Below are 27470 nucleotides of genomic sequence, written 5' to 3'. Positions count from 1 at the left end.
TGCCAAGTTATTACAGAAAATATCATCAATATTGTAAAATAAGTCCTGCCTTAAAGATGTCAAAGACTTAACAATGTAAAATAAAACCATAGGGCCGGATTTTCAAAAGGTTACGCACACCGGGCCTATTTTAAAAAGGCCCTGCAGCACACGTAAAGCCCCGGGATGCGTGTAAGTCCCAGAGCTTTACAAAAGGGGTGGGGCGTGGGCAGTCCAGGGCGGTCCGGGGGTGGGGCATGGCCGGGGCATGGCCAGGGCCAGAGGCCTGCAACACGGCGGCCATTGCTGCTGTGTCAAGGGATAGCATGCCGGCAGCCTGCCGGTGCGCACAACTTGCACCTGCCCAGAGGCAGGCGCAAAAGGTAGGATAAAACTTTTGGGGGGGTTAGAGTAGGGCTGGTGGGGGAAAGGTTAGGGGAAGGGGTGGGAAGGTCAGGCTAGGGGGAGGGAACAGAGGAAGGCAGCGCAGCTCGGCACGCACAAGGTGCACAATTGTGCACCCCCTTATGCGCACCGACCCCGGATTTTATAACATGCTCGCGCCTGGATTTACGCACGTAGGTTTTGAAAATCTGCCCCACAGTACTGCAGCTATTTTTAGAACAGCCATTTACACTGTGTTTTATGCACATAAATGGCTTTGAAAATTCAGCCCTAAAAGTATTTGCATGATTCCTATGTCTGAAGCAATATGGGTTTGGCTTAGTAAATTAGCCCAGAACTCTTACTGCCTAGTTACAATTAGTAATCATTTTTAGGGATGTGCTTTCATTTTCAAATTACAGGAAAACACCATTGAAACAAATTGTTTCCTGTAGTTCGAGACTAAACACACACAGAAAAAGGCTAACTAAATTTTGTTTTCATTTTGTTTCAGTTTTAGTGCTCACTCATGCCAATACAATAAAAAACTTGTGGAAAACGGGCACTCGGTGTTGAGCGCCCGCTTTCCTAACATGCGCCCAGCCACCTCTCCTGGTGGACTATACTTTTATACTACGTTGAAGTTGTTGATATAAAGTTGCTGTTTCAAGAAATCCTCTCAAGTCTTGTCACCTTATTCCACATGGAATAGCATCAGTGACTGGCTTCACAGCCTCTTTTTTGCTGATTGTATAGTGAAACATTCACCGAAATAGACACTATACTGTACAATGTATTTCTACTCTGTTTAGCTTGTACTTATTCCTTAGTAATTGCTGTCCAATATGTTTCGCATTGATTTTACTTTATGGCATTTATTGCACTGGAACTGTCTTTTTCAAAAAGAATGGCTCAGGCTTCTGCCAGCCTGTGCATTATATCCAGCTTTCCTGAAGATTCAGTTTTCGTTTGGAGTCTAACCCATTGCATTGGGATTGGCAACTCCAGTAATTAATTTTGACCTTCTAGAGCCCACATACAATGCCAAATAAAGAAAGGGAATGTCCTGTGAAAGAAGGAAAGAAAAAAAAAAGAGGGTGAGCCTGAATGAAGTGACCTTGCATTGTAATACACACAAATGATTAGCTTGATCAGGCATCTGCTTGCAGAAGTGCTGATCTCTGTACCTGTTAACACACACTCCTTGGAGTGAAAGAAAAGAGAAGCAGATATTGGATAAGGCAAGAATTTCAAATCAGTACACATTTAAAAAGTGTATGGTTCTGCTATGTCATTGATCAAGTCATCCTTGAGAAGTTGGCCCAGAGTCTGAAATATAAATAATTAGCTCAAATTAAAACTGGTTTTGATTGCATTGCTGTTAGATTTCTCAGGTTAATCATTTAGCTGCAAATAATATCAAACAGGACCTAATTTGCTTATGCCTCTGCCATATCCAGAGTATTTTAATAAACCTCTAATATTTCACATCCATAAAAATAATTTATTTGTGCAAATGAGACTTTTACTTTGTCAGTTTCCCTCATGAATGAAATGTCCTGTTTAACTGTAAAGAAAATTGTTCTATAGGTCTTTCGGATGAAATAATGTGGATTCATGTAGAATCTCTCATCCAAAGAGGTTCTTAACACACTTTGGAGTCAATTTTAAAAGACGTGCTGATTTTATAACATGCGCGTGTTGCCGCACGCATGTTATAAAATACGATATCCGCGCGCTTGTGCAGGCGGGTGCCCCATTTGCGCGCGCGGGGGGGGGGTGGATTTTTCAATTATGCATGGCGACGTAATCAGCCTTTTTCCCAGTTCCCTCCCAGTCCGCTCCAATTAAGGAGTGGACTGGGAGGGAACTTCCCTAACCCTAACTCTATCCTTCCTCCCTCTTCCCCTCTCCTCCCCAACCCCTAAACTAAACCTATCTATCCCCAATTTTTTTTTTTTTTTTAATACTTACTGTTCTTCTGAGCAGTACTAAACTCCACATGCCGGCCAGCTGCCGGTGCATGCTTCCCCTGGACAGGGCTTAATGGCCGCTGTCCCGGTTGGCCTCCGCAACGCCACACCCAGACCCCGCCCTCATGGCCCACCCTTTTCTTCAGGCCCGGCACTTCTGCACATACCGAGGGTTACGCACGTGGCCGGGCCCTTTCTAAATTGTTAGGACAGCAAGACTGACACAAGTTAGAGAGCGAGCATTATCATTAGCGGGACCGATACTAAGGAACACTATGCCCCTTGAAATTAGACTGCAGAAAAATTTCAAACTTTTTAAAAAGAAAAAGTTTAAAAACCTGGCTTTTCAAACAAGCGTTTTAGAAAGAGAACGGAGAAATGGAAAAATAAAGCAGGCAGTTTAACATCAACGCACAGTATGTAATTTTGTTATGTTTACTATTTCACCATTAATTGTAAATAAAATATACAGTACAAAGAGAATACATATAAGGTAAATCCTTCCACGTATAATTGGACAAGAATCATAACATTCATCTAGATACTTTATTTTTGAAACTATGTAACCGGACCTTTACTGGCACTCTGTTAGAAGTATTACCCAATGCAATTTTTTACAATACGGTACGTGCCTATATGTAAACCGTTGTGATGGTATATAACTTAACAATGGTATAAAAAAGATGTTAAATAAATAAAATTTACTCTGCGCGCACAGGGCCTGGCCACACGCGTAACCCCCAGATTTTACGCGCGGGTGCCTTTTAAAATCTACTTGTTTTTGATTTCATACTTTAGAAACATGATTCCATTAACTTCTGAAATGAATGTTTTGACAGCACATTTTTTGTGTGCAGAATGCCTAATAGTTACTAAAAGAGACAAGACACAGTGGGGTAGATTTTCAAAGGGTTGCGCGCCTAAAATACGCGCGCAGCCCCCGAAAACCTATCCCTGCCTCCCCCTGCGCGCGCCGAGCCTATCTTGCATAGGCTCGGCGGCGCACACAAGCCTCGAGATGCGCATATGTCCCGAGGCTTGCAAAAAGGGGCGGGGCATGGGCGGGGAGGGGCTTGGCCTGAGCCTCCAGGAGGCAGGCATAACTTCTTCAACAAAGGTATGGGGGGGTTCTAGGTAGGGCTGGGGGGCGGGTTAGGTAGAGGAAGGGAGGGGAAGGTGCGGGGTGGCAGAAGGAAAGTTGCCTCCGAGGCAGGCTGCGCGGCTCGGCGCACGCAAGTTGCACAATTGTGCACCCTCCTTGCCCGCGACGACCCTGGATTTAATAACATGCACGCGGCTGCGCGCGCATGTTTTAAAATCGGGCGTAGATTTTTTCTCGCCGGGTTGCGCGAACAAATCTGCGCCCGCGTACAGGTTTTAAAATCTGCCCCAGTGTTATGATTAATATTTATTAATAACAGTTGGATAAATTGAAGCCCAGGGGGATAATGTGATCTACCCAAGACACCACAGAATCAGTGGATTAAGGATTTTGAACATGGTGATCAGGAGCTTCCCTGACTCATATGTCAATGCTCCTTCCATACCTTCTCCTTATTTTTATTTTTTGCCTTGTTAAACTCGTTCAGTTTCTAATTATTTACCTTGAGTCTCTCTTTTTCACACACACACATATTATAGATCCCTTCATTATATAAAAAATAGAATATTGAAAAACTATTTTGATACCCCTACTATAATTTTCTGAATTAGCTATATCAGTTTAAACAAATTTATTTTCTACAGTACTGCTAACAAAAATCATTAATAAGCTCTTCACTAAGGCCTGGATTTTCTAAGGTCGCAGACCTTAGAGAATCCGGTGGTAACGGGGGGCGAGAGGGTGAAGCGGGGGGCAGGCCTGCGAAAGCCGGCAGCGTTCGCACCACTGCGGTGTTATCGCTGCTGGCTTTCGCACCCAATAGCGCCACCGTGAAAGGTGGCGATAAGGAGTTTTACCTTTCGCCGTCAGTGAAGTCGTCGCAGAGTCCGCCCCAATGCCACCCCGACTCCTCCCCTTCCAGTGGGGACTCCGCCCCAACTCCACCCGATCTAGGTATCGCACACGATCCCTTTAGAAAATGACCCCCTAAATGTGATTAAATATGGTTATTAAAATGTTACCCTTGTTATCATGTAAAAACAAATGTTGAAGCACACATTATACAAAATTTCTCAAAATTATATCTTATTGTCTAAAAACTAACCTACACACACATTTTTCAGTGTTTTAAAAATTATTATACAAATGTAAACCACCAAAATACAATTCAGTATTGTGCAATTTCTTATACTCTATATTTCTGATTACAATATCTGCAACCCATCGATTTATTTGTTCCCCATTAAGTCCCGTCAAGGTCTTAGTTTTACCAAATCCAAGATGGTTTCTTCAAGGAATCGTCATGGAGAAAAAAATCCTACTCAGTGAATGAACTATGCTTGAAAAGCTTTGTTATTTTCTTAAAAATCTAAGTATAGATAGTGAAAAAGAAGACTTCCTTTGTATCTTCATATAAATAAAGACTTCCTTTGTATCTTCATATAAATAAAGCACCACTGCATCAACAATGTTTTGCAATATACATAGCTTGGTCTCCTCAATATAGCATGGCTGCTCCAATGTTGTTTCATAATGAGCAAATCTTAATTACATTGTACAAATATGCTTTCTTGTTCATGTGATCCAACATCACTTTGAATAGTCCCAAATATGTAAAACACTTGCTTCTTCACAAATTCAAACCAGCAGTGTTTTCTGCCTCTCCTTTGTCTCCCTCACTACTCCATACCTTAAAATGCATCCCCAAGCTCTGGGCCTGGTCAACACCATTTTCCAAAAATTGCGCTGACTGGTGTTTTCCTCATCACATGGCCTGCAAGTACATGTCCCAGAACATACTGGAAAAACCTAGACAAGATAAAAATGTCTCAGCAGATGGTCACCCTCATAGGTATCAGTTTCAGTAGATGGTCACATTCATTGGAAGCAAAGTGATGTAAAAATAATTCTTTATCCCCAACACTTGTATGAAAAGCAAAATCAAATGCTTTTCAAGCCCATTTAATTAAAGCATTCCTTATTCTGTCTCCTGTTACTGGAATGATTTAACATTTTAACTGTCAGCGTAAACCCTCTTGACTCCATATCACTTTTTTTTTAAGCAAAATATGTTCTGTTCATTGTTACAGCTCATCACAGTGCAGCATTCACTTCATTTAACATACCAGCCATTAGTTATCCTTTGTCACATTACAAACCCTCATTAACAATGATCTATCAGTTTGGCACTGGCCCTATATCAACTGATTCATATCTGCCACCCAGTTCTTTGTAGTTTCTTCTGTTCTTAGCGCTCTTCTTACGGCATCTACTCCTATCTTTGACCTTCCGTTTTGGCCTCCATGGTCAAATTGAATTTTCACTGTTTGAATTGTTTTATTTAAGCTTTTTGCATGGTAACCATTTGTTTACTGTAGAAAATATAGAAGGTAAGAAAGTTTTAGCTGTTTTTTTTTAAACCATTTCTAGTACTAACATTTTCATACTGCTTCTGTTTTATAACTCATTATCAACTCTTAATTCTTGTTCCAGCTTTCTTGAAATTCACTTTATTTTTATTCTATATAATGCACAGTGAAAGATATATATACATCTTGTGAGGAAAGACATTTAGCATAAATACAGTAAGGTCGCTTAAACATATAGGGGCAGATTTTAAAAGCCTACGCGCGCCAGGCCTATTTTCAAAAGGCCCAGCGGCGCGCGTATGTCCCGGGGCTTGAAAAAAGGGGTGGGGCGGGGGCATTCCCAGAGACAGGCAAGGTATGGGGAGGGTTTAGTAGGGCTGGGGGGTGGATTAGGTAGGGGAAGGTGGGGGGAGGCGGAAGGAAAGTTCCCTCCGAGGCCGCTCCGATTTCGGAGCGGCCTCGGAGGGAACAGGGAAAGCATTCGGGCTCCCCTAGGGCTCGGCGCGCGTAAGGTGCACAAGTGTGCACCCCCCCGCGCGCACCGACCCCGGATTTTATAACATGAGCGCGCTGCGCACACATGTTATAAAATCGGGCGTACATTTGTGCGCTCCGGGTAGCGCACAAATGTAGGCCGCGCGCGTAGATTTTTAAATCCGGCCCATATTTTGACATGAGATCCATGGCCTGTGTGGCATCATGCGTGGCTTAGCACTAAGTGTTGTCCTAAGTCCAGCAGTAAAGAGTGAGAATAGAAAGGTTCTATTTCCAAGTCAGTGTATTTGATGTCTCATTTATTACTTGTTTATTTTATTATTTGCACTGTTCATACAGATTCATTTTGGGTGGTAAATAATACTATAATAATAATATGATATAAACTGAGAAGTTGGCCAAATGAAATGCACCTATAAAGGGGAAAAAATTCTCACACATAAAAAAAGGAAAGTGTCACAGGCAAAATGAAATAAGTCCAAAAATCACGAAATGGCTCTTAAAGAAGCTACAAGAAAATTCCGCCCATATGCAGGTTATTGAACTGGTATACTTTCAACTGTATCTGGACAGGAGTGTACAGACCCAATAAGCACTGAAAAGAATTTTGCAGTGGCGTCACTTTCAAGGTATGGTTTATCTGGGTACCAGTGTGGTCAGCATGAGAGTGTGGTTGTTTGACCTTTTCAACACAGCTTTGTGGTTTTTGGACCCCTTCCTTTTTGTATGTGAAACTTACTTTGTATGTGATTGCATCCCTTGAACTTTGTGAGGGTTTTGTTCATATAAGTACATTAGTGCTTTGCTGACATGCTTTACCTTCCTGTAGAAGTTAATAAGGATATTTAACAAAACCTGCGTCTGAAAACTACATATTAAAATCCATGTAGCAATTTAATAAAATGTAATATATAATTACTTTTCACTGCAGTGATCTGGAAAATCTGGTATGTCTAAATCACCATTGAATTCATTAACCAAAGTTACTCCTCGGGGAATTCTGCGCAAAAAACCAGAAAATTCTGCAAAAAAATGTGAAAATTCTGCGCACACATTTTCTAAATTCTACAAAATTCACATTTATTTATCGAAATACACAATATTATTTAAAAACTGTTCTGCTTTTCAGTGCAATTCAGTATTTTCATAAGACGAAGTAAACAGGAACAGAAGCAGAGGTCAAAGGAGGATTCACATCTCCACCTGCTCTAGGCCAGGGGCAGCAACGCACGGTACTGGACAGCTGAGCAGACAATGACCACCGCCACTACCTGAATCAGAAAGCTAGCTCCAAGCCTCACATGCAGCAGCAGGAGTCGCATTTAACCAAACATCTCCTGCTGCTATGGGGTTGGACTCGTGCAGCAGGAGATGATGTTTGGTTAAATGCAACCTCTGTGGGGGAAGTCAGAGTCCACTCAGCTGTTTAGTGCCAGGGCACTGGCTCAGAACAAATGGAAATATGAATTCCCCTTGACCTCTGCCCCTGTCCCCATTCACCTGTTTTCCCCTCATACCTCGAGCTCCCACTAGAAACACTCTCCCCCTCCCCTTTCTCTCCTCTCTCTCCCCTTCCCTCTCACTCTCCCACTTCCTCTCCTCTCTTTCCCCTCTCACTCTCCCACTTCCCCTCTCACTCTCCTCCTTTCCCTCTCTTCCTCCTCTCTCCCTCTATCTCCCCTTTCCTATTCTTTCTCCCTCTTTCTCTACCTCCCTTTCTCCCCCTCCCCCTTCTTCCCCCTCTCTCCCTCCTCCTCTTTCTCTCCCCATCTCGCGCCTCCCTCTCTCTCCCCCTTCCCTCATTCTCTTCCTCTCTCTCCTCCCCTTCCTCTATCCCCCCCCCCCTCTTCCGATTGTAGGGTCTTGGCCTTTGCTCAGTGCAGCTCGCTAACCTTGCCCATGCCGCGCTGCCTCTGCTGTCTATGCAGGAATCTCGCCTGCGATGCCTCCGCTCTCTGTGCGTGTACCCGTGCCGCGATGGTTCTGCTCTCCATGTGTGATAAACCTTACTCGTGCCAACGATGCTTCCGGTTTTTCTTCCTCTTCCGGCAGAGCATTCGGAAGGGAGAAGCATTCAGCTGCAGTGCAGATTCTGCGAGGCAAGGGAGGAAATATGTGGAAAGGGGGAATTCTGCACAAATTTTGCATTCCAAAGTAGCACAGAATTCCCCCAGGACTACCCAAAGTTTTCTGAGAAAGGGAAGGTTTCAGGATGATTATGATAAATTAGGGAGGGAATGAAGATTATAAAAAAGCTAGGGATATATGTTGTTTTTATTTGAAGTCCCATAATCGAATATTGTATGGTACCATATAAGTATTGTGTTAATTTGCAATTAAAACACCCAGAAGTATAATCCTATAATACTCTGATCTGTGATATCAGAAAAGTCAAGCTCAACAGCTCAAACTCTTTTGAAAGTAAGTTTTTTAATGTCCAAGACAAGGGTATGTCAGGGAATCATTCAATTAGAGTGTAAAGACAGACCAAGGGTGTCCCCCAACACAGTCTGTGTTTCACAATGGCTGCATCAGGAAGGACAGAATGACAGCACGTACAAATAATTCGAGAGCAAGCAAACATCAAAAGAGAGCTTGAACACAATAAGTAATGCAGTTAAGCATTTGATAATCCATGGCTATTTTTTACTTCTGTGAAAATGAGAAGATATTACCTATGATAGTTACTAAGTAAGCATCCACTTCTGAGATAGAGCATACTAATTATTGAATACACCAGTCTATCGCACTGTGATGAGCAATGAAAGATTGCAAACAACAAAGGAAGGGTTTAGCTGAAGGTTATGTGCTAAATCATAGACATAATGGTGAAATGGGATCTGAATCTGGGTCTTCCAGTTTCATAGCTCTGATCCTACCATGTTTATACTTTTAATGGAAAGGAAATTCTAGAACAGGAGGGTGGAGGTGGCTAGACTCAGATAAATATTCCATTATGGAAAAAGAGGTGGATACATGGAACAAACTATCAGTGTAGTTGGTGGAAGTCAAAATAGAATTCAGGAGAGCATGAAATAAGCACAGAGGGTCTTTAGATACAAGAATGTGAGAGGAAAGCCTGAGATGGGTAAGCTTTCCAGTATTGCATTAGGAATGGGCAGACCAGATAGGCCTCGCAGTCCTTATCTACTCTCATTTTCTATGTTACTATGTTATCCTTCTAGCCACAAAATCTGAATTAGCACGAGGTATTCCCAAAGGCATAGCATGGGAAATCAGCCTTTTGTCGAGGCAACTCTTATAGTTAGTGAGAATTAATAAAAAATGACTGCATATTTTATTCTTAGTTTGGGGTTTACAATCTGGAGATTTGAGAAAACATTGTCAGGCCGATATCCCGCATCTGGACGTGCGTTTTCAACGCGCTAGCTCTACCCCTTATTCAGTAAGGGGTAATAGTGCATCGAAAATGTGCATCCAACAACCCTGAAACTAATAGCGCCCGCACATTTTACTTTCAGAAATTAGTACATGTCCCAGAACATGTAGGTGTTAATTTCTGCTGGTGCCGGGGAAGTGTACAGAAAAGCAGTAAAAACTGCTTTTCTGTACACCCTCCAACTTAATATCATGGCGATATTAAGTCAGAGGACCTAAAAGTTTAAAATAATTTAAAAAAAAATTTTAAATCGGCCCGTGGCTCGCTGGTTGAAAACCGGACGCTCAATTTTGCCGGCATTCGGTTTCCGAACCCGTGGCTGTCTGCGGATTTGAGAACCGACGCCGGCAAAATTGAGCGTCGGCTGTCAAACTCGCTGACAGCCGCCGCTTCTGTCAAAAAAGAGGCGTTAGGGACGCGCTAGTGTCCCTAGCACCTCTTTTTACCGCGAGCCCTAATTTGCATGTTTGTCCCCCCTGAATCGCGCGCACAGGAGAGTGGCCTGTGTGCGCGCCGGGAGAGCGGGCGCTCGCCCGCTCTCCCACGACCTTTACTGTATTGGCCTGTGTGTAACTATGTCAAAGAGAACCAATAAAAGAACAAAAGTAAAATTTCTTTACCCTTATAAATAGAAGCAAATGATTGTAGTATATATTACAGACAGATTGCCAATTTGACAGATTTGTTGTTAGTAAAATACTGCAGGCACTGTGCCAAGATACATGTCACAATGAAATTTCTCCAGAGACGGGGATTCCCAATTACTTGTCATTGGAAGTAGTCTTTGACCATGTTGCCCCTTTATTAAGTAACCTACATTGACATCCTGTTCCTTTTCACTGCCAATTTAAAATGCTTGGCTTCTAGGTGAAATTTAAAAGCCCGATGCATGCATTAATCAGGGATGTACGAAGCTTGTGCGCGCTGGGCAGATTTTAAAAGCTGCCGAGATACGCGCATAACTCCCTCAGTGCACAAATCTTGAAGGTTTTCAAAAGGGGGCAAGCTTAGTCTGGGCAGGGCATGGGCATTGCGGGGCAAGAACCTAAGATGTGCGATAAATACTGATGTAACCCAGCTTGTAGCAAAGCCCTCTGCTGCATAAATTTACTTCTTCTAAGGATGAAATGTAAGTTAAAATTTAAAGAAAAATGAACAGATTTTAAGGGTTGGGGCTAACTGGAGTGAGTGACGGCTATCAAACCAGTGGGGGTTGGAGGACCTGTCTCTTAAGTGGATGAACTGGGGATGAATGATAAAACTGGAAATGTTGTTGGCACTTGCCCCTTTTAAAATTCCCCGATTTATGCAGTAGAAGCGGAATTTGCGTGCACCCATTTAAAATTTGGCACACATGCGCGTGGCTAGGCTATTTTATATGCATGCATATGTGCGCATTATGTTATAAAATGACCACATACCTGGGTGCCGGCCAATGTATGTGCGCAAATGTGTGCACACAATCTAGTTTGACAGTTACTATCCCTGCATTCAAATCCCTACATATAAACCCCATTTATTTAGGGAAGCTCTTGTAGCACTATGCTCTTTCAAGAGTCTTATGTTCTACAAATGAGGGACTGTTATCAATGCCTTCATTAGCAGGATTTCACTTGGTTAGAACAAGAAGTAGGACCTTTTCATATGCATCACCTACACTTTGGAACTCTCTTCAGAAGGAGATCAGGCTAACAGATAATTATTTAATATGTTGGTGTAGTTAAACTGGGCTTTTTTATGAGAGCATTCGACTGAGGTGGGACTGTTTATGGTTTAATTTTGTTTCTAGCCTGGCTTTATATTTTAATATTTTGTTGTATATTAGATTGGTTATTTGTGTCTATTATGGTGAAATTTATATGTGATTTTTGTTTATGAATTAGATATGCTATTATTTATGAGGTCCATATTCAAAAGCATTTAGCCGGCTAACTCATTAGTTAGCCAGCTAAATTAATATTACAGTGGGAGGAGTTTGGGCAGAGTTTATGGAAATTAGGATCTGTTAGCGTGGAATGCAATAGAATAACACATACTAATGCGGAACTTAACTCCAGAAATAACTACAGCTTTTTTTTTTTTGCACTCCCACAGTCTTTATCATGGATCAAGGCGATTATTGCATATGATAAAAAGAGGTATTCTATCAGACACACTTACCAGACCCTCCTGAGCTAATAAAAACACCTGTTCTTACTTGGCCTAGATTCCTAAAACCATTATGTGTGTGGCAAGTTTATTTGTTGGGGGATACTGGATGCTGTGTTTGCCACAAACACAAAGCCAGAGATGGAATCCAGAAAGAAGCATATCTCTTACCCTGTCCTCAAAATCGGGAGGCAGTTGGCAATCCTAATGCTGACATCAGAGTGCTCATCTAGCAGGCCTTCTCTTAACAGCCTCGGGTAAAGCACCTGTGCTACATGGTGCCATTCTCACAATGCTCACAGGTCCTTCCAAGCTAGCATACCTCTTTGTGGTTGCATGCACCCATACAAAGATGCACCCTACTAAACCTAGCTAGGCTATTTCTTAATGATTATGTGCAGAAGGTGAGAGCCTTGGCCATTGGGATATCATATAGGTTCAGTTAGCTTCTCAGGAAGGCTACACAAGGATGCAGGTCCGGCTGTGTGAAGGCAAGATTGGGAATCAGATGGTGTCCTGCCTTCATTTGTATTTTCCAGTCACCTCTGAAATATCACCATCACTATATAGTTTCTAATGACTAAGAGCACCCACATCTCTCCTAAGCAAATATTTATATCATAGAACCCAACACTAAGGTGTGTTAGAAAGCTCCTGGCTTTGACTGAGCCGTCACAGGTAGCCTTAGTCAGATATGGAGATGTCAGGGTGCTGCAAGGCCCTTGGCCATTGTAGCTCACATATAGTCATGTGGTGCTGCTGTATCTACATATGTATGTTCCCAGAAAATATGCAGAGTAGTTTGCTTGAGGCGATAGCTAGTATCAGTTACAGTCCTAATGCTATCTGTAGCCTCCCTTAAAGCACATAGGCTGAGCATACCTGGATCGAACACCTTGCAGAGAGAGTTCCATTTCCAACATCACCCCCCACCTTTCCATGGTTCTATGGTTGCAGGCCCTTGTTGATCCACATGGCTGGCAGGACTTGTGAGAAATCTGGAAGAGCTGCTGTCCTCTACGCTGTGCCTCATGTGGTATTTGTCACTTTTACAGTTAGTGGTGAGCAGGGCAGGTGTGCTGATAGACTCTCAATGAACAGCTGTGTGTATAGCATAAAAGCTAGAGAAACTGTTGTCAGCTGATGATTTCAGGAGCCTACAAGCTGCCTCCATAATAAACAGGCTATAGTGCTGAATGTATAGGCCTACTGTTCCCAGAGGTCTCATGTGGTTGGCATGATGGCTTATGCCCTTTCTGTATTGGTCTTTTGCAAGACACACATTTAATGTCACCTGAGGCCTTGAAGAGCCCATGTCAGTACCTCAGACAAATTACATTTCATATATACTTCTGACAGATGTCTTTTATGCAGCCAGGTATAGATAATCTTCTGTGCTGAGTAAGGACTCAGACTACCTCATTAGCAGTTAGTGACAGGCTGCCACAGACATCAATGTTGTTTGATGACAAACAGTCTGGGAACATATGTATTGGCCATGTGTAGTTACATGAAGTACTACAGGTAGTCAGTACTCAGTAGATATGTGTGTCAGTGTGCATCTTGGTGAGTGACGTGCTATGTTAGCCTCTGTCAGTCTCAGTGTCTAGGAATGCCGTTGCACTCGAAGGTCCCTCCCTTACCACACCAATGCATACCCCAGAGCATGCAGAATATATGCATACATTTTGCACACACTGCCTTTGGACACCAGTAATCCAGTGCTTCCACTCTCGCGAAGGGTGCCTCAGAGAGTTGACCCCACCCCAGGCCGCATCATTTGACACTCGCTCTGTCATTTATATATGCTGGCAGGGTAGGGTTACCTGCATTCTTCCATATGTAGATCAACAGATTTACTATGCATACATTGAGGTGGTGCGCCCATATCTGCTGTAGAATATAGGGGACAGGTTTAGCTTAACACTTTTGGCACTTTACTTGCCACTAACCAAACTTTCCCTTTGCCGCCACTGTGTACTTGCTGACTGTTGGAATTGCCTTTCGGATCTGGATACTACCTGTAAGGTCATCCTTACCTTACACGTATTATACAGATCCCCAAATCAAGCCAGTACAGGGGTGCCGGCCAGTCTGTGGAAGTCTGCGTGGTCCCAAGCAGCAGCAGCAGCCCTCTAGGCCTCTGCTCTTGGCCTGTGGGCATTCTCTACACAACACTATTCCCTCCCTCCTCCTCCCTAGTTGTTACACAACAGCTGACACCCCTCAACCCCACACAAACTCTACATGTCTGTGGGCCAGACACTTACAGCTGTACATTTCAGCTCCCTACAAATCAACCACACCTTGGCCATGAGTCACTTTTAAGTAGGCCTCTGACAAAGTGAGTGATGTAATGAGAGCATTCTGTGCCATAGCCAGAGAGAAGGGCCATTGTATTGTCAGAGGTGATATATCTTCACTATGGAAGAGGTTAATGGGTTATCACTCCACTGTGACCGGCACATAGCTGTATAACCTATTGGGCCCCCATAGAGTGAAGACATAGCTACTAAACCTATAGCCAAACATTTGCACACCTATTGTACCAGACAGTGTATGGAGCTGAATACTAGCTAGCTAGTGTCCATCTCACATACAGGCCCATGTAACCTAGAATTAGCTAAGAGTATGCTGTGTGAAGAAGACAACAGGAGCCAATACTGAAGATCCCCAGTAATGAGATTCTTGTTTAGCTCTTGCTGTCTTCCTTAAGAGCATACACTGAGCATTCAGTTGTATGGCCTAGCCCATGTGCTCTTGCCTGATATATAATTGGCTAGTTAGGATGTGCAAGGGCATTCTAGCAAGCAGGGTCATATGGATGGCAAACCTGGTACCTAGTAAACCGTTAAGACAAAAATCACACAATGAAATGATCCAATCAGAAAGTGTATTTTTCAAACCAGTGACCACTTTATTAGCAAACACATGTAGTCCACTGTTTGAAATAGAGCCAACATCTTTGGTAATCATATTCTGTAAGGAAAAGATAGCAAATAGCACAAAACATTGTAAAACTGAACAGCATATTCTGTGTAGACCTGTACATACATTGTTTGAAATGGCATCATTACATATACAGGCTTAGCATCTTATCCTTTTGGCACAATCATGATTACAACAAAGAACATAGAAAGCGGAAGTGGCACCCCCAGTAGCTACAGTACAGCTCTAATGTTGGAGCAGATAACAGTCTTACTATATGATGGCAAGGAAAAGGTCCCACACAATCCATGTTGAAAGAGTGCACTTAGGGTGAGAGTCTAAGGGTCAAGGCAGCAGAGTTCAGCAAGAAGGCAGCGGGACCAGGACCAAAGAATGCAGCATGGAGGCTGAGGACTGGGATAAGACACAGCAACATGGAGGCAAGAAGCCCAGGAGAAGACATAGCAGCCTGGAGGTAGTAGCAGCATGAACTGAGATGAGATGAGAAACAGCGGCATGGAGGCAGCACAGCATGAGCTGAGATGAGATGAGACAGACACCAGCATCAGGAGTAGGAGATGAGACATGATGAGAAGAAGCAGCACCTGGACCGTGACTGGAGGCCGCATCAAGGAGGATGGAATACAGGCAGAGTATCAAGAAGGGCTTTAGAGCCAGGCTGCAGGACCACAATGGCAGACAATAGACCATCCCTTTTGCTAGCTGGCACAGGAACTCTGTAGTGTGGACGAGCCCATCAGGCTTCTTCCATCTAGCCGGCACAGAACTCTATAGTGAGGATGGGCCCAGCAGGCTTCTTCCATCTAGCTGGCACAGGAACTCTGTAAAGGGGCCCATCCAGGATTGTTGTTACAACTCTTCTTATTTGGCATTTAATGCCACCACCTTTTCTTCTTCATGGCCCCTTGCCACAGCGTAGTTTGCCACTTGTGGGGGGGGCATGTCTTTTGGGGGCCAACCCCTCAGGCGTCTATCAGGCCAGGGACTGCTGTGGGGTGTGGAGTCCAGTGATACTTGGGAAGATGCGGGTGAATGCTCAGGTATCCTTTGAAGGATCTGCGTCAGCACGTTGGTCCTACTATTCATTGATGTGGACAGCATTGTTACATCCTGCATGTGTCTGGCAGTCTGATCCCACAGGGCTTGGTTCTGCCTATTCCCAGCCCTCCTGAGGCGCACTAGCTCAGGCCGTATCTGGCAGAGGTGTACCCCATGCCTCCTATCTAGCTGGTCCAGGTGCTCGTGCAGCAACTCCTCTGTTGGTGTGAGGATGTTGTTGGTGCTGGCACCGGGAGTATTGCCAGTGCTAGTGGTGGAGCTGTGATGGTGGTGTGGAGTCTTGAAATTCTGGCCTCCAAATGTGGCTGCTCCTGCCAAGGGCCTGGTGCTTCAGGCTGGTGCCATGGTGTGCTCACTTGAGGCTATGCTGCATCAGCTGGCTCCCAGTCCAGGCTGGGTTCCTCCATGAAGCCGGAGATGTTGAGGGACACATTGAGTGGGTTGGCTGAACCCCAGGGGTTGAAGCATTTGCATAGTCTCCTGAGGCTGTTGCAGCTGCTCCTCCTCCTCCTTGCTCACCTGGGTCTGGACATCCATCATCAAGATCCTCTGTAAAAAGGGCTGGTGTGCTTCTGGTCCCTGGGGCTTGATGGCTGAGACTGAAAGCTTTGTGGGCAAGAGTTGTGAAAACAAAGAATAAGACATAAGTACCAAAGGTAGCAAGTATCCATTTTGCATTTGGCATCAGAGGCGCACTTTGCCTCTTGAGCATTGTGAGCATCTTATGCTAAATGATGTGTACAACCATGCAGCCTGGCCATTCGGCTTGAGTTCTGCCACTCTTCATTCAAAAAAAAACTTAAAACCTGGCTCTTTAGCCAAGCTTTTCCAGGACCATGATCATCATTTTTTCCCCTCCAACCAGCAAGAACATATCTTCTTCACAAACCCCCATTTTCCATACCACTACCTACTTCGGTATCTAATCTCTTGCTGCAGGACACTTGAGACTTTCTCACTTATACGTTATAATTTTTATGCTCAATAAGACCTGTCAACTTAATTGTTTAAGTCTTTTTTTTTTTTTTTTTTTCTCCTTTATCTTTTGGTCATCAAGGTTACAACGTTATTGTTAAATTTTGAACTTATGTACACTGTTCCAAGTTTCATAACCTTGTTCTATGTAATGCCTTTTGGCAATTTTCATGTTCTGTTTCAATGTAGACCGATGTGATCTTTATTTCATATAGGAACACCGGTATATAAAAATCTAAAAATAAATAAAATAAAATTTACAGGTGAGATGAACTTACCAGCTTCAGCTTGCAGGTGTCCAGCTGCTCAGCCATGCCTTTGAAGACATCCAGTCCCAGCCACTGCACGAGGCGCTCCTCCATGGGTGTGAGGATGATGGAACAAAGGGCTCCTCTTTCAGTCCGATATATAGTATATATTTTGGCTCACCACTTTTGCCTTCAATTGTGCCTTGATAGCCTGGTACCTGTGAGCCACCTGCTCCCTGCTGCCTTGGACACCACTGTGCCTGAAGATGGCCTGGGCTGTGTTGCGCCAGATCTGGCTCTTGGTGCCTTTGAGGTCTTGGCTGCACGGTTACCAAACAGCATGGCATAATGCTCCAGGACCCCTGCAATCACCATCTCATTGTCCTGCACACTGAACTTGATAGCCCTGAGATGAGGGCGTCCTGTTTCCTGGCTGCCAGAAGGAGGTGCCACTTCTGCTTCCAGAGAGGTGTCCTCCCTTTCCTCATTCTCCCTCCCACTCCCCTCTCCCCTCCCTTCCTTCCCCCTCCTGCCCCTGTTCTGCAAACTCCCTTCCCCTCTGCCCTCTCTCTTTCCGTAGCCTGCCTATCCTCGCCTGCCTATCCCCTTCCCCCTCCCGCCTACTCCTATCCCTTCCCTCCTGCCTTTCTCTATTCCTGTCTCTATCTCTGTCCCTACCCTTTTTCCTACTCCTCCTAGCACTCCTGCCCTCTCCTCCCACTTTCTCTCCTCTCTCCCTACACCTTTCACACTTCATCCTCCTCACTCCTCCTCAATACAACCACCACTCCTCCACTCCACTCCACTACCTCTCCTTCTTACTCTTCCACTACTCTATCACCACCACTCCTCCTCACTCCTCCACAAAAGAAGACTGACAGACAAATGTGACAAACTAACAAAAACTTTCACACACAGAAAAAGACAAACAGGGAAACAGATGAGAAACACAAACAAAGGACACAGCACTCAGAAATCACTAGCTAAACTCTTACTCCAACTGCTATCCAACAACTCACCTCCTCTCCTCTCTTTCCCACGCCTGACATACCTTCATATAGGCAGCTGCAGGAAGCCGGGATATATAAACTGCAAAAATAACACACCACGCACTAATCAATGCTAGCCGTGTAAAATGACGTTGCATGTGCTGACATAATGCACCACGCGATAACATAACGCGCCTTGCGTTACCTATGTGTTGCGGTAGACACAAAATTAGCCTAACCGCAACCTTTTTATCGCGGGCGCTATTTTCGCTATATTTATAGCATTTTGATAAATCTAGGCCTAACTTTTCTATCCGGACTGTAACTGAATATGGACTTCTATATATGTCTAGACACGTAGGGTAAATTGAGTTTGTCATGTCTTCTTTTTTCTTATATGCTTTTATTATTATTATTATTATTTGATTTTCACTATTTTGTATTAGGTTGTTATTTTTATGGTTTTTGTTGTATTTTATGCTTTATTTCTTGTTAAAAAAATTTGTACTTCACCCTAATATAGGGGGTCATTTCCTAAGCTGCATTGAGCCTTTACTTGCAGTAAATGTCTTAATGCACAGATTATAGCAGCATTTAAAAAAAAAACTGCATTATCTCTCCCACACTTGAAATAGCCGGCACAATGTGGATGTTAAAATAAGATGATTTGTATCCAGATATATTACTAGGCAAATAGCATGAACGTCAAATAGCGTGGCTTGCCTTAAAATTTGCAAACTGCATTATTTGATCAAAAGTTAGCTGCACGTCAGGGAGTGTAGATAAATTTCCCCAGAAATATCAGGACGATACTTTTCACTGCCAGGAAATATACCACAGGATTCCTAAGTCTGCAGTACCTCAATTCTACTATTTAGTGAATCTTTTGGTATTTTCCTCTCTGGGAAAAATATTGCAGCCTAGTATATAGACCTCTTCAGTGAAAAAGAAATGTGTAGTTAAATAAAATACAATCTTAAATTCAACAAGGGTAAAATGAGTCCGTTCCAGAGGTATGTTTCTACTGGTTTCTATACATGCACTAATGTTTTTAACACAAATTTAGACAGTTCTTTGGGCATCAGTGATCATATTTATATGGGTGTTATTCAATAGCATCGTTGCCTTTGGCAAATCAAGAGAGGACTGAACTTGAAAGATTTAAGACTTAAAACTGTCTAAGCAGATTTGTGTAATAAATCTTAATTTATAGAGTACATCAGCTAGTTCAAGAAAATTAAAATAGTTGGAACATGGTTATACATGAAGAGCAGTGAACGTGAACTTCAGTAATTTATGCAGTCGGTGCTTTTTTTTTTGAGGAGAAATGATTGGCAATAAATATAAACAATATCTTCCAGATATATACATTTCAGTCCTGTGGCAAGTGAAGGCACCTCATTTGAATTCTGTTGTATTACAGCTGTCCATTGTTTATCTTTTTTGAACCCTGTAATTTAATGTGTGTTAATTGTTATAAAACAATGCGATTGGCTGAGAGTGGGCCATGTTTGTCAGTATGAGCCCTTGGATACATGTAGTTCTGTGCCCATGTGCCAGCTGAATAGTGAAAACGATTATAACTGTGGAGGTAATTTTCAAAGGAGTTATGAGTGTAAATGTAACATACTATCATAGTAATTTTCAAAAGCCCATTTGTGTGCTTATAGTGCACTTAACGCGTGTAAAATTTATTGACAATTCAATGGCATATATTGTTGCAATTTTCAAAAGCCCACTTACACACATAAAGTGCATTTACATATTTAAAATCCAGTTTTAAACTTGTAAATCCTTTTGAAAATTACCCCAATATTTGAATCTATTAAAATATATAATTCTAATTAGACATATGGGATTGTGTGTTGGCAGTGAACCTATTGTATACAGTCATGTTTAATTGATAAGTGTCATAAGTAAACTCCATTTTTCTTAGTGGACTTTTCCCTGTGATGTTTTACAGTCTTTCCATGTCACATCTGTACCACATGTGATTTCCCATTCTAAGGATTTTTTTTATATTTTATTTCTAAGGTATAAGTTGACTGCCACCAATAAACAAAAGTATGCAACAAGTACCAATACTTAGTTTATATGAGTGCAGATGCTACAAGACCCAATTTCCTTCTGTGTCCATTATCCTTAAGAAAATTAATTATATAGAGAGGCACATCAAAAGATGCAATAGATACAATTTATTCCCACATAGCTCCTGTGAAAACATCCAGTGTTTCCACCCCAACAGGATCTTGACAAAGACTCTGTCAAGACCAAAATGTTGGAGTTTGGCACTATGTGGAAATTAAACATCTATAAATTCTTTTGGTGTGCAAGCTCCTTTTAGCCACATTCATTTGATTTTGAACCTCTGTTTCAGTGAATCACTGAAAGGTGCAAGAATCTCTGCACTGCACAGTGCCATAGCATTTCTTTTCTGCCAAGGACAGAGGAGTATAAATACAAGTCTGCTATGAACTGTAGCCATTGGCTTCTCTGATACAGAAAATAATCTTCAGCAGGGAAGATGTTTCTCATTAGATTTCACTTCCCCAGATTTTTAACCACTGCTGCGCTTTGGCATATCTTGCTTCCTTCATCATAGTTCAGCCAATGTTCACGTCCCTCGTGTCTGTGTGCGCATTGTAGGTTTCTATGGGTGGTTCCAGATTTTGCATGCTTTTTTCAATGTTAGATTGTCATGTTTTTCACATAAATGTTTAAAGATTATGAATATCACATCTTGCTCTTTATTGATAGTCATGTGTTGTTAAGAAATGGATGTTATCTAAAATATCCATTTTGGTTTTGTTTTTTTAAGTAAAAAGCATTTGATATTCATGTTCTGAATTTGTTCTTAATGTTTTTTAAACTTGAGTTGAAAAAGTTCTTCTTGAAAAGTTGGCTTTTCATACTGGGCTGGAAACCTCTTCTCTGTGCAATAATTCATTTTAACGAAACCTATGGCCTTTAATTGCACCTCCCATAATGAAGAGCTGACTTAAACACTGTGCTAATCTTGTTATGACTTTAAAGGTAAGTAGCTTCAATAACTATTTCTAAAGATTATCATCTTGGTGAAAAGTTTCTGCTATTTTGATTCATGTTTTTGTTTGTTTCGCAGCATGAGCTTCCATTGTTTCACACATTTATTTTATTTCTAAACATCTCTCTGTAACCGTGTGATCTGTAGTAGGACGGGACCATGTAGAGAATTAGATGTTTGATTTCTTTTGTTCTCATGTATTAGAATAATAGTCCCATTCAACAGCATAATATCTTGGTTTTCTTTCTTTTTAGCAAGTCCACTGTATTTTCTTTCACTTAGTTTAGTTGAAATGTTTGTTTTCTCCATGTATAATGGAATTTATCTCAATGAGATGGATGATTTCCTGTTAATGCACCGTTAAGTCACCTTTGTAATGTACTTAGTTACAAGAAAAGCCCAGGTCTGGTGCTCTGTTCTATGATGTTTCTATAGTTATTCTGGGTCCCTGTTGATAAGGCTGAAATTTGATGTCATCAGATGTATCTTCCTCTTGTAGCTTATCTGCATAAAAAGGAGGTGGGAACTAAAAAACATTTATTGGAACAGCTGACAAATGTAGCTGTTTCAATTATTATCTCTACAAATTGCAGTATAGTGAGATAAGACAGAGGACTTGTCATCTGAGTTGCTTATGGGATGTGGCTTTTTACTGCGTTGTTATTTATAATATATGTACCAGAATCTAGCTAGCATCCAAGTCATATTCATTAAGAACACTTCAGCCACCAAGGGGGTGAAAGTCATCACAGCTAATGTCAGCATGTGGCTACTGCATAAACGAAACAAGGCTAAAGGGAATATTATCCCAGTCCATGCTCTTATCGTTAAACCACTCCTCTTCTGTTTAAAAAATTAGAAATATGCAAATGATATAATGAAATGCCATGAAACATAAAATATTTTAGAGAGCAGGAGTTACCAGTCTGAGAGCAGGAATTCCACTATAGAAATTGATGCATACAAATTGGAGATTTAGTTTAGACTAATGCCTTATAGAATTTATCTGGAATTTCTTTGCTTCCAGACTAGAATCACTCAATCTGACTTCTCTCAGCTGAAGGTCCAAATCTCTGAATTTTCTGTTCATCTTCAGAGAGAATAAATGGTCTGGAATATGATCCAGTACACACATTATACCTAATTCTTCCAAAAAGTAAATTCCAAAAGAATTATAAGCACAGAAAATGTATTTAAGGCAAATAATTGATGAAGTCCAAAAATTGCAAAGATGCTTGAAAACTGCAGAATTTGCCACTTCTCTGTACCTGTATTTTTCCCCTGCCCATAGTTAATGTCAAAGTTAGTTATCTGTTACTTTAGCAGGAACTGGTAAATGGTTATTTTATATTCCTTAGGGTTATCATTTCTGTATCAGTTGATCAAATAGTTGCAAGTCAGTTTACAGTATTTGCATACTGCTGGATGTGTAGTCACCTTTAGGTTGATAAAAGATTCTGAAATTTACTTCCATAATAGAAAAAATGCTGAGCATCACCTGGGTACTTAAGTTTGTTATTTGTGAAAAGATTCTAACATTCTATATTTTTGCTTTACTTTCTTAAGGGGAAGTATTTAAATTTAGGTTTAATTAAACAGGTCTGTTTTTAGTTTGTCTTGTGCTGTCAGATTATATTACAGAGTAGTCTTCTGTCTGCTGACACCAAATAAGAAAAATAAAAAATTAGCACTCATAGAGACAAGAGGGCTATTCCTGGAGGGACCTCAACAGCAGAGCCTCAGTACTAAACTCCAAGGTAACTGAGAAGTGTTCCTGTATGGCTGACATGATGTAGAAGTTAGTCCTTCTACTCTATACAAATTAAGACAAAAACTAAGCTGATTTCAGTTTTATAAAATTGCTATAGGTTAGCCTAGTTAACTACCTTTAATTGTGTGTTAGAGAACTGAAATCACTAGTTAATGGAGCCCATTGCTTAAGCTACTTAGCAATGTAATTCAGACCCTGTTAGAGAAATACGCTGTCTACACATTTACATTATTTGTTTAAAAACTGATCCGACAATCTGAGCTTCTCTGTTCTTTACCATTTTTTTGTTTTTGTCCATACAATAGCTCCACTATAGGTTGGAAGGGCTAAAAGATGAACTGAGGAGAAGTAGAGGCTACGAATCGAGAGTAACTATTATTGACCAAAGGAGCTGCTTCCATTCGCAAACATTGTTTTGCGCTATGAGTTCGAGCTCCTTACCACTCTGTTGTGATGGTTCTCAACTTCCATTCTTCTTCCTTAGCACTGTCTTGTCCACTAACATTTTTTCCTCTTGGTAGCTTTCGTGTCATTTTTTGGATCACTTTTGTCACTTAGCTTCTCTTTGCTACACCTTTTATCTATGTTTTTCTCTGTTTTATTTTTCTTCTTCTTCTTTAAGATGCTGTTGTCTTTTACTAACTTCATGCTACAATTTGCTGCCTCACTTTTTAATTTACAGAAGAATCCACTCACCCTTTTATTTTCTATATGGTTTAATTCAGCCCAGCAAAATTCATTTTTTGGTACACTTTCTAGGAGAATCTCTTCTGCATAGCATTTCTCTTTCTCTTGCCTCCCTCCATCTCACCTTACTTTTTCTTTCATATGTTTGTCGCCATTTCTTTGCTTTTGGTCCAGAATTGTCCCTAAACCAAGGAGATGCTGAACTAAAAATTTCCTGTATTTGTTGCACACATTTGTTGCAGGTTTTAGATCTGGTAAAACAAGTCTGAACCAAACAAAAGGCAACACTGCCATCTTTTTTGTTTTAGTTTTCTTTTACCCGTATTATTTAAACTGTAACCACGTTATTTTTCTTCCAGGGAGAACAGCCATAAAGCACTCTCAGTTGCAACATTAGCATCATAAATTGTTCCATTACAAAGCAGAATTACTTAGTAGATTCTAACATACCACATGAACGTACATTTGTGTAATTTTTGGGGCTGCTTCTGTGAACTGAAGGAAGAGGTTTCCCAATAGAAATGCCTTGAGACTTCTGCTCATACACTTTTAATTCTATGCATAATTTTTTTTTATTGAGCACTAATGATGTACTAATTTCATGCAAGAAGATTACATGTTATGATCCCAGCTTTGCACTGCATAATTTCCTGGCACAATGACACTTAAATAACCAGAACATGTTAAAATTTTACAACTAATTGAATTTAATGACTAAAGCTATTACTATTACCAGGTAGAACTAAATAGTGTATTTAAACATATTTCTATCTATAATTTACTCTTCTTAAAACTGTATATAAAATTGTTGTTCTTTCAATGTTGCACATTTAGTTGTTTAACAGAAAATAGAATTCCACTCTCTTCCCCTACCTCCAATAAAAGTAAAAATCAACTCAAAGACTGAAATGTGTTTCAGAGAAATGATGGTTTAGAAATCCATCTTTCAGATATTGTGTTTAGGATGGATTGTTATATAAGTACACCACTTTGAAATTTAAATTCCTTTTTTTGATGGCTTAAAATAGACGCATGGCAGAATATTTATTAATTAAAGACATGTCTGGAAGAGTTAAAAACAGGCAAAGCTGACAGGATATCTCCTATTCAAAGAAGATTGTTATAATAAGATGAAATTAATTTATTTTGGGGTAAAAGGACTGCTAGTTTTGTCATGATATATATTTTTAAAGAAGCAGTAGGAGGTGAACATTCCAAACAAGTCACACATGGAGGTGGATGAAAACCTTGTCCGACATTCAATTGCATTGGCCTGGAATCAAAATCAACATTCCATTTATCTCATATTGCAATATAAAATCTCTGTCTCTAGGTCTCAGGAGCTTGCCCTTTCAGTTTAGAACACTGAATGTTAGGCGCCCTGTATGGTGTCTGACAGAATCTATGCTCTTTCTCTCTCTCTCTCTTTCTCTTTTTCTGCAGGTCCAGTCCAGGTGCAGCAGTAAGGAGAACATTCTTAGAGCCAGTAAGTATATCCCAGCCATCTTGATTTTACAATTACTGAAAGATAATTGAGCTCTTATCTGGAAACATAGCTCAAAATATTCTCTTCTACACGCATTTTACAGCAGGCATGGAAACATTATTCCCATGATTTGTCAGTAATATGCAATGTGTTAGAACAACAAACACAGGTATCTTAAAGTGTAAGACAAGCAGGCTAGCCTACTGCTTGATTAAATATTGAGATTTTACTGCTTTAAGTTGATTCTGTTCTTAATGGTTGTTTAAAAAATTTAATTTCCTGCTAACATTAAATATTACATTCTGGAATATTGTAATACTACACAGCACATAATAGCGAAAAGTCCTTCTACTTTTCACATCTTAGCTATGTAAGCAAATAGGAAATTGCTATAAAGGGACAATTTTCCATTGTATAATAAGGGATTCATTGCCAAAAGATGTTGATCTTAAAATGCACAAAACTGGGAATTCAAGATTAAAGTTCAACATAGGTGCCCCTTCCTTAGATTTGTCCTCTTGGCCCATTCTTACCATAACCCAGTCTTAAATCTGAAATTCCACATTATTGTGGGTTGGATTCAGAATCCTAATATCTCAACATTTATTTTTTGGAATAATTAAAACTGTTCTTGCTTCAACAACAGAGATCTAGCTTCTTGACTTGACACTGCAGCACAACACAAAATGATTGCAAGGTGTATGAATCTCCTGTCCAGAAAGGTAGTCAGGACCCAGGTCCACTTTAAAGATGATGCAGTTGGGCCTGGAGAAGAGGTGACCTTTGTCAGTATGATGACAGTTTAGCTTTGTCTGCTTCCAAACTGATTTTGGAGTAGAATGAACCAATTTATCTTTAGCAAATCCTTTTGGTTTCATGTTGTTAAGCGATTATGGTTTTTCCTTGTCATCCTCTACATATTCCTCCTTATCACCTCTGAGTCTCATAATGCCACTTTTGTACTTTCATCTATCACTAACATATCTTATTTTAAAAAAAAGGCTTGTTTTACCATACTTACTACTTTTCTGTCATTTCCATCTATGCATGCCTGACTACTTTCACAATTTCTCTTAGCTTTTCCAGATATTGTCACCTGTCTTCCTCTTTATGTGATCTCTAGTAGTTGAAAGAGAACGAAATGCTTTTGAGGTACAAAATATTTTAATAAAAATAAATGACTAGCCTGGTGGCAATGCCACACACTGACGTGTAGAGGGAGCAAGGTTCAATGCCTGATTCAGGACTTACATTCCCATTTGGGCTGGACATACCACAGATGTGGGTGGGAGGGAGATAGTGTGGAAAATCTCTTTAAAAGGATTTACCTGGGAGGCCCCTTGGCCAGGCTGCTGCTCTGTTTATACCGATTTAAAAGCTTTAAAGAAAAATCTTTTATCTCTAAAGAAACTGAAGGCAATTAGCTTAGTTCTTTATTTTATTATCTGATCGTGCACGCACAGACAACGTATACCACCTGCAGCTACAAAAGATATGAGAGTGCTGAGTGACACAGTAATATTTCACACCTTATAAATGAGTTTAAAACAGTGATGACAAGCACTGTACAAATCAATGGTCAATATATCATACTCTATATGAATATGCATCAATATTCATTACATTCCAAGTATCTTACACCTAATTCATTGTAACTAATACCTATGCATAAGCTTATGTTTTTCCTAAGAAATGACCATTGATTGCTGTGAATGCTGGCGTCTCAAGAGATTCTGAGTCTTCAGACAAACTAGATTGACCTTTTTTTCCTTATACTTTCATCAAGATAGGAGGGAATACATAGGGATAAGATCCACGTCAACTTTCATATAGAGTGTATTATTGAAACATGTAACCAAAACTATTTTGGCACCTTGTAAGATAGCGTTCCCCAAGCTGAACATTAAAGATATGTGCCTCTCTATAAACCGTTGTGATGGTGCACGACCAAACGACGGCATAGAAAAATGTTTAAATTAATAAATAAATACAATATGAATCTGTACTACAATTTCCTTTAGCCTCTTTGGAATTATGATGACCTTTGACAAACAGTTAACCTGCAGCAAAAAGGTCATTGTGTAAACTACTAGGGGAGAAACCCTGATGAATTATCCTAAATCCATCCCCAAATCTCAAGGTATAAACTTCTCCTTGTGTATTTGAAGGCCGCACCCTATACCAAACACAACAAAAATAGACTCATACTGTTAGGCAGAAAAAGATAAGTCACCCAGATTTATTAACAAAGCTTCCTAAGAATAAACAAAATATATTTCATAATAGCAGACTAAATGAAGATATATGATCACACATCATTATGAGATTTCTCTGTCTGACTTAAACCTATCATTGGACAACAACAATTCACTGTACTTCAATCTCAGTGACCCCAGTCTAAATCAAAACTGTC

At 40.9% G+C, this 27470-nt stretch overlaps 1 protein-coding gene across 7 annotated transcripts in view; it reads left to right on the top strand.

Moving 5' to 3' along the window:
- Window positions 1–27470, top strand: part of GPHN (gephyrin) — a 1154395-nt gene that overhangs the window by 921312 nt on the left and 205613 nt on the right. For all 7 annotated transcript variants that reach the window (XM_029598877.1, XM_029598878.1, XM_029598879.1 and 4 more), the window contains one exon: window positions 25015–25057. In XM_029598877.1, the coding sequence (XP_029454737.1) occupies window positions 25015–25057 (43 nt within the window). The remainder of the gene's footprint in view (window positions 1–25014; window positions 25058–27470) is intronic.

Source organism: Rhinatrema bivittatum, chromosome 4 (assembly GCF_901001135.1).
Source record: "Rhinatrema bivittatum chromosome 4, aRhiBiv1.1, whole genome shotgun sequence".
In the NCBI taxonomy this organism is placed as follows: domain Eukaryota; kingdom Metazoa; phylum Chordata; class Amphibia; order Gymnophiona; family Rhinatrematidae; genus Rhinatrema; species Rhinatrema bivittatum.
This window is presented reverse-complemented; position numbering and strand designations above follow the sequence as displayed.